The sequence below is a fragment of the Pelobates fuscus genome, chromosome 10, assembly GCF_036172605.1.
Source record: "Pelobates fuscus isolate aPelFus1 chromosome 10, aPelFus1.pri, whole genome shotgun sequence".
In the NCBI taxonomy this organism is placed as follows: Eukaryota; Metazoa; Chordata; class Amphibia; order Anura; family Pelobatidae; genus Pelobates; species Pelobates fuscus.
The window spans coordinates 39,846,433-39,854,715 of NC_086326.1; the positions used below are offsets into that span (position 1 = coordinate 39,846,433).

The window sequence follows — 8,283 nt, forward strand, 5'->3', positions numbered from 1 at the left end:
TTAAATAAATACCTCAATACAAAATAATGTATTTATAAGCCTATGGAAAGCAGTGCACATCATGTGGACCAAAAGGAAAATGGGAAAAAACTGTAGATTTTGTGTGAGAAGCACAGTGCATGATGTGGTCCTACAAGTCAATGGGAAGTGTTGTATATTAAATGGCCGATAACCAAATGAGAAACATTGTACACTAGGTAGTCCGATAAGCTGATGAGAAGCATTGTACATAGTGTGGCGTCTATATTAAAGGGCTCATACAAAATTCACCATATGCCTAAACCTGCCCCAAACTAACCAAACACCAGTCATCACTCAGGTGAAATACAATATTTTGATTTATTTAAAAAAAAAAAAAAATACATTTATACATGGAAATTTCTGTTTAAATTGTGGGGTTGAACATCCTTCAGAGCACCCCCCAAACCTCTTCAAAAGCAGTGCAGATCTTGGCGCAGGTTAGAGCAGCAGAGAGGGGGTACTGACTGATTGACACACAGCGCTCTGTGTAATCCACATCAACCTACAATAGAGAATGTAGTCATGAAACACTGTCTTAGAAATTTAATGAGGGGTTTAATTACAAAAGGTCAAACTGCCATGAGCTGAAAATTAAACTGCAAGATTTTCCTACTTAACGATATTTAAATCATGGCTATTTTTGCAAAAATATTTTAATTTGAAAATCACTACAGTTCAGGACTTCTAGATTAAATCCTTGTATGTAAACTCTGTTTAGTGATTTTAAATGAATTCTATCTAGGGCAGGGGTGCCCAAAAGGTAGATCCCCAGATGTTTTGAAACTACATCTTCCATGATGCGTTCTCATTCTAAAGGCATGCAAAGCATCATGGGAGTTGTAGTTCCACATAATTTCGGGATCTATCTTTTGGGCACCTCTGATCTAGGGAAAGCCTAAATCATTTAATTTATACATGATGCACGATCATTCTCCAATTATACATGATATATATTAATTCTTCATGCTGTTAGCCAATCCATACTGCAGGCTCTGGACATTGTCTAGTTTACCTTAGAAGCAGTAAACAGTTGGATAGACAAATATGAGTGACAAAGATGTCCTAGTGTGTGCACCAATTTAACCAATGTTGCCCTAGACGTGGCCTCTTCTAAACAAGGAAATTCTCTGTAATTTGATGATTACAGAGTTTGAAGATTGTACATTGGTAGAACAGGTTACTTATTATTAAGAAGAACAGAGTATCACAGATTCATATCTGGTTTTGGAGGAGTTTATGAATAAACATCTTTCACTGACAGAATGTTAGCTACTTTTCAGAAAGTCATTGTTATCAAATTTCTGCTCTGTTAGAATCTGATCCTGGTTACTTACTGATCCATGTGCAAAAGCTCCAATGACAAATAGCATTGGTTCGTGCTGGGGAACCAGGTCTCGCACACACGAAACACTCTCTCCTGTGAAGGAAGTGGAGATCTTCACACAGCCGGCAGGGAGATGGTCGGTCAGAGGGTTTTTAATGACCTAGAGGTGAATAAAAATAATTAGTATTGTTAAAGAAGGAAACGATAACCTTCAACTGAGAGAACAGTAATCTTCTCACCTTAAGTAGTTTCTGAGGTCCATCAGCTGCTCGAACACTAAGCTTGTGCAGTAGCTGAACTGTAGAGAAAAAAACCAACATATGATAAGGGACGGAACATGTTTTGTCTGCACCAATATAAAGAAACCCACCATAAAATAGGCACTTCTTATAACATTCAGTCTTTTGAATCCAGATTACAGCATCCTGACTCATAGAGGCGATATTACTTACCCATTAAGCCGCAGAATCGGGGGAAGGTGCGAGGAATACGTGTCTGTGGGTTGACCTCGATGAGAACATTGCGCTGAGTGTGGATGTAAACTTGCAACAAGCCAGCCCTGTTTAGTGGACTGTCCAGGAGCATCAACAAACTCTGCAGAAGAAAAATCAAACACCAGACTAGTATTTAAATGCACAAAAGTATATAGATGGACATTGTCATTGGGTTGTAGGGATCGACCGATATTGATTTTTTAGAGCCGATACGATACCGATATTCTGTGAACTTTCAGGCTGATAGCCGATATAATTTGCCGATATTCTGTACATTTACCATTTTGAAAAAAAAAAAACTATTTCTAAAGGTAAATGCACAAAATATACATGCCACGTGTAGTGGATGCAGTGTGTGTGTGTAGTGGATGCAGTGTGTGTTTGTGTAGTGTGAGTGGTGTGGATGCAGTGTGTGTTTGTGTAGTGAATGCAGTGTGTATTTGTCTAGTGTGTATATAATGAAAGCAGCGTGTTTGTGTAGTGTGTGGGTAGTGTGCGTAAAGTGAATGCTGTATATACTAAATGCAAAGTGTGTGTGTTTGTGTAGTATGTGCATATAAGGAATGCAGAGTGTGTGTATTTGTGTTGTGTGTGTATAGTGAATGTAGTGTGTTTATATAATGCAGAGTGTGTGTTTGTATAGTGTGTGTATATAATGCAGAGTGTGTGTGTAGTGTGCATTATATAAACACACTGCACAAACACAAACTGAATTATATAAACACACTGCACAAACACAAACTGAATTATATAAACACACTGCACAAACACAAACTGAATTATATAAACACACTACACAAACACACTGTGTATATAATGCAGTGTTTATATAATGCAGTGTGTTTGTGTAATGTTTATATAATGCAGTGTGTTTGTGTAATGTTTATATAATGCAGTGTGTTTGTATAGTGTGTGTATATAATGCAGTGTGTGTTTGTATAGTGTGTGTGTATATAATGCAGTGTGTGTTTGTATAGTGTGTGTGTGTATATAATGCGTGTGTGTATATAATGCAGTGTGTGTGTGTGTGTGTATATATAATGCAGTGTGTGTTTATATAATACAGTGTGTTTGTGAAGTGTGCATTATATACACACACTACACAAACACACTGCATTATATATACACACACACTATACAAACACACTGCATTATATATACACACACACTATACAAACACACTGAATTATATACACAGTGTGTTTGTGTAGTGTATGTGTATAATAATAGTGTATGTGTGAGGGGGCATTTTTTATTAAAAAACATTTTTTTATTTTTTTATTAAATTTTTTTTTTATATATATTTAATTAATATTTATTTTTTGTTGTCCCCCCTCCCTGCTTGTTGCCTTGCCAGGGAGGGGGGATATGTTAATCCCTGGTGGTCCAGTGGCATTGGCTTAGCTGGGGGAGGGCGGAAGGTGGGGTGGGCAGCAAGCGTTTACTCACCTCCCAGCAGCTCCTCCAGCTCCCCAGTGTAAATCTCGCGAGACCCGCGGCCGTCAGAGCTGGCCGCGGGTCTCGCGAGATTTACACTGGGGAGCTGGAGGAGCTGCTGGGAGGTGAGTAAATGCTTGCTGCCCGCCCCCCCAGGACCGCCGGGCTTGTAATGAGCCTGGCGGTCCTGGGAGGTATTATCGGCAATATCGGTATCCCTATTGGCCGATACCGATATTGCCGAAAATACCGAATATCGGCCGATTATATCGGTAAAACCGATAATCGGTCGATCCCTATTGGGTTGTCTAAACTTTAAGGTCTGCTTCACTTGTATGAATCCCAATGCATTGCAATGGCCTTCCGAGGTTGGTTTCCTGCTGTGAACTGAAATTGGAGGAGTCGCATTCTACAGGTATTAGCTTTAAGTATGCAAGATGTCCAAGTACTCGGAATGTGCCTTTAACTTAACCTACTCCAATTCCATACGTTACATTCTTTGACAAGCAAATTGTTACTCTGAAACACTGATTTTCTAAATAGCAATTACTAACCTCCCCGCATCCCACCCACCTCTGTGAAGAGGGACACAAAACAGCCAGTACCTGGTGTGTAATGTCTGGTCGAACCTGTCCTGGGTCTTTTCCATTCTTTACGAGAAGGGATTTGTGTTGATCACAGTTCAGTAACTCATATGTTTTCCCCACCTGCATTTGGAAATATTAGCAGTAAATAATTGCGGTTTAATTAAATTTTCTATGCTACTATGAGAGAATGAAATAAAATGATTTGAGAATAACTCATACGAGTCTGGATACAAAGAAGTACAATTCAGTGACAAAAACGTTTGAAAATACAAAACTAACATACTGTATCTCACAAAAGTGAGTACACCCCTCACATTTTTGTAAATATTTTATTATATCTTTTCATGTGACAACACTGAAGATATGACACTCTGCTACAATGTAAAGTAGTAAGTGTACAGCCTGTATAACAGTGTAAATGTGCTGTCCCCTCAAAATTACTCAACACACAGCAAAAAAAGTCTAAACCGTTGGCAACAAAAGTGAGTATACCCCTAAGTGAAAATAGCCAAATTAGCCATTTTTCCTCTCCGGTGTCATGTGACTCGTTAGTGTTACAAGGTCTCAGTTGTGAATGGCGAGCAGGTGTGTTAAATTTGGTGTTATCGCTCTCATACTGGTCACTGGAAGTTCAACATGGCACCTCATGGCAAAGAACTCTCTGAGGAGCTGAAAAAAAGAATTGTTGCTCTACATAAAGATGGCCTAGGTTATAAGAAGAATGCCAAGATTCTGAAACTGAGCTGCAGCACGATGGCAAGACCACATAGTGGTTTCACAGGTTCCCCTCAGAACAGGCCTCTCCATGGTCGACCAAAGAAGTTGAGTGCACGTGCTCAGAGTCATATCCAGAGTTTGTCTTTGGGAAATAGACATATGAGTGCTGCCAGCATTGCTGCAGAGGTTGAAGTGGCGGGGGGTCTCACTGTCAGTGCTCAGGCCAAACGCTGCACACTGCATCAAACTGGTCTGCATGGCTGTCGTCCCAGAAGGAAGCCTCTTCTTAAGATGTTGCACAAGAAAGTCTGCAAACATTTTGCTAAAGACAAGCAGACTAAGGACATGGATTACTGGAACCATGTCCTGTGGTCTGATGAGACCAAGATAAACTTATTTGGTTGAGATGATGTCAAGCGTGTGTGGAGGCAACCAGGTGAGGAGTACAAAGACAAGTGTGTCCTGCCAACAGTGAAGCACAGTGGTGGGAGTGTCATTGTCTGGGTCTGCAATTCTACATGAGTGCTGCCGGCACTGGGGAGCTACAGTTTATTGAGGGAACCATGAATGCCAACATGTACTGTGACATACTGAAGCAGAGCATGATCACCTTCGGAGACTGGGCTGCAGGGCAGTAATCCAACATGATAACGACCTCAAACACCCCTCCAAGATGACCACTGCCTTGCTAAAGAAGCTGAAGGTAAAGGTGATGGACTGGCCAAACATGTCTTCAGACCTAAACCCTATTGAGCATCTGTGGGGCATCCTCAAACAGAAGATGGGGGAGCACAAGTTCTCTAACATCCACCAGCTCCGCGATGTCATCATGGAGGAGTGGAAGAGGACTCCAGTGGCAACCTGTGAAGCTCTGGTGTACTCCATGCCCATGACGGTTAAGGCAGTGCTGGAAAAGAATGGTGGCAACACAAAATATTGACACTTTGGGCCCAATTTGGAAATTTCCACTTAGGGGTGTACTCACTTTTGTTGCCAACGGTTTAGACATTAATGGCTGTGTGTTGAGTTATTTTGAGGGGACAGCACATTTACACTGTTATACAGGCTGTACATTTACTACTTTACATTGTAGCAGAGTGTCATTTCTTCAGTGTTGTCACATAATCTCTGTTGCAGTACTTTAAGCAAGGATTATAAATATAGAGCATGAGAAAAAATATAATTATGTTATGCTCCAGTGGGTTACCCAGAAAAGTTAATTAGCTGATCTCTTGGGAGCACAAGCTAATTATGTTTTAATGGGGCTGACTGGCATGGGTCTGCAACATTTGCTAAGATTACACTAACGGCTATGGATCTTACTATAGATCCAAAACAGGGTATTAGCATAACATGTATTGTTACAATCAGATATGCAGTTAGGTTATATCTTTAAATAGCTTTAACTCTAAAGCAAACCTTAATCCTAATACAAGAGGTCACAACTAGTGCTGTTGTAAAGTTAGCCCAAATCAATGTGTGCAGCTACTAAAAGTATGCAAAGAATATCAGAGCCTTATATAAAGTAATAATTGTTTTACATGATTGTTACTGCAAGGACCCCTCTAGTGACACAATGTGGGCTGTAAGAGGGAGTGGAGTTAGTTGTAATAACTGGAGCATATAATGGAGTAGTATCTGCATGTTGTGTATCCTGGTTGTAGCTCCCTACTAACATTTTATGGATGGTCACATAGTGGAGTATAAAGCAATGATGGCAACCATAGTATCCCAGATGTTTCTGGATTCCACCATGTGCAATAATTACCCACATGGTATCAAGGATCCCCACCCAGTAATACTATGAGAGCTATATGTAAAGATAAGCAGGGTACTGGAAGGGGGTATTATTAAACATGCTGTCTCCAGGTCAGCCCCTCCACTAACACTAGGATCATACAGGGAGGGGGCATGGAAGGTTAGTGGTATTAACAGAGTATTGTTACCATGAGGATCACACAGGGAGGGGGTATGGAAGGTTAGTGGTATTAACAGAGTATTGTTACCCTCACGGCCTCCAGGCTAGCTCCCTCCAGTAACACGAGGATCACACAGGGAGGGGGTATGGAAGGTTAGTGGTATTAACAGAGTATTGTTACCCTCACGGTCTCCAGGCTAGCTCCCTCCAGTAACACGAGGATCACACAGGAAGGGGGTATGGAAGGTTAATGGTATTAACAGAGTATTGTTACCCTCACGGCCTCCAGGCTAGCTCCCTCCAGTAACACGAGGATCACACAGGGAGGGGGTATGGAAGGTTAGTGGTATTAACAGAGTATTGTTACCCTCACGGCCTCCAGGCTAGCTCCCTCCAGTAACACGAGGATCACACAGGGAGGGGGTATGGAAGGTTAGTGGTATTAACAGGGTATTGTTACCCTCACGGCCTCCAGGCTAGCTCCCTCCAGTAACACGAGGATCACACAGGGAGGGGGTATGGAAGGTTAGTGGTATTAACAGAGTATTGTTACCCTCACGGTCTCCAGGCTAGCTCCCTCCAGTAACATGAGGATCACACAGGGAGGGGGTATGGAAGGTTAGTGGTATTAACAGAGTATTGTTACCCTCACGGTCTCCAGGCTAGCTCCCTCCAGTAACACTAGGATCATACAGGGAGGGGGTATGGAAGGTTAGTGGGATTAACAGAGTATTGTTACCCTCACGGTCTCCAGGCTAGCTCCCTCCAGTAACACTAGGATCATACAGGGAGGGAGTATGGAAGGTTAGTGGTATTAACAGAGCATTGTTACCCTCACGGTCTCCAGGCTAGCTCCCTCCAGTAACACGAGGATCACACAGGGAGGGGGTATGGAAGGTTAGTGGTATTAACAGAGTATTGTTACCCTCACGGTATCCAGGCTAGCTCCCTCCAGTAACACGAGGATCACACAGGGAGGGCGTATGGAAGGTTAGTGGTATTAACAGAGTATTGTTACCCTCACGGTCTCCAGGCTAGCTCCCTCCAGAAACATGAGGATCACACAGGGAGGGGGTATGGAAGGTTAGTGGTATTAACAGAGTATTGTTACCCTCACGGTCTCCAGGCTAGCTCCCTCCAGTAACACGAGGATCACACAGGGAGGGGGTATGGAAGGTTAGTGGTATTAACAGAGTATTGTTACCCTCACGGTCTCCAGGCTAGCTCCCTCCAGTAACACGAGGATCACACAGGGAGGGGGTATGGAAGGTTATTGGGATTAACAGAGTATTGTTACCCTCACTGTCTCCAGGCTAGCTCCCTCCAGTAACACGAGGATCACACAGGGAGGGGGTATGGAAGGTTATTGGTATTAACAGAGTATTGTTACCCTCACGGTCTCCAGGCTAGCTCCCTCCACTAACACGAGGATCACACAGGGAGGGGGTATGGAAGGTTAGTGGGATTAACAGAGTATTGTTACCCTCACGGTCTCCAGGCTAGCTCCCTCCAGTAACACGAGGATCACACAGGGAGGGGGTATGGAAGGTTAGTGGTATTAACAGAGTATTTTTACCCTCACGGTCTCCAGGCTAGCTCCCTCCAGTAACACTATAAGCCTCTTTTCTTTCCTCCGTTTACTGGGTGGTAAACTGATTTCTCCATCGTTTTCTGTGGATTTCACACTCATGGGCAACTTGGGCGCCGCCATGTTTGTTGTCCCGGAAAGTGAGGATTCATTCTACTTCCGGCGCCGGTGTTCCGCCATCTTGCGTGTGGAACAGA

General features: G+C 42.6%; 1 protein-coding gene across 1 annotated transcript; it reads right to left on the reverse strand.

Moving 5' to 3' along the window:
- Positions 1 to 320: 320 nt before the first annotated feature.
- EMG1 (EMG1 N1-specific pseudouridine methyltransferase) lies at positions 321 to 8,259 on the reverse strand. Its single transcript, XM_063435204.1, has 6 exons — positions 8,075 to 8,259; positions 3,882 to 3,983; positions 1,798 to 1,939; positions 1,585 to 1,643; positions 1,356 to 1,505; positions 321 to 523 (listed from the first exon to the last, which is right to left on the reverse strand). The coding sequence occupies exons 1-6, from the start codon at positions 8,207 to 8,209 to the stop codon at positions 410 to 412; spliced, it is 702 nt and encodes a 233-aa protein (XP_063291274.1). The 5' UTR covers positions 8,210 to 8,259; the 3' UTR covers positions 321 to 409.
- Positions 8,260 to 8,283: the final 24 nt, after the last annotated feature.

What these genes read in the sequence shown, in the direction of transcription:
- EMG1 (XM_063435204.1), bottom strand. Translation starts at nt 8,209, where the DNA reads ATGGCGGCGCCCAAGTTGCCCATGAGTGTGAAATCCACAGAAAACGAT. An exon ending in GACCAGACATTACACACCAG is followed by an intron (nt 1,940 to 3,881) that starts GTACTGGCTGTT and finishes TTTCTTCTGCAG; the next exon opens with AGTTTGTTGATGCTCCTGGA. An exon ending in CCGATTCTGCGGCTTAATGG is followed by an intron (nt 1,644 to 1,797) that starts GTAAGTAATATC and finishes TTTTCTCTACAG; the next exon opens with TTCAGCTACTGCACAAGCTT.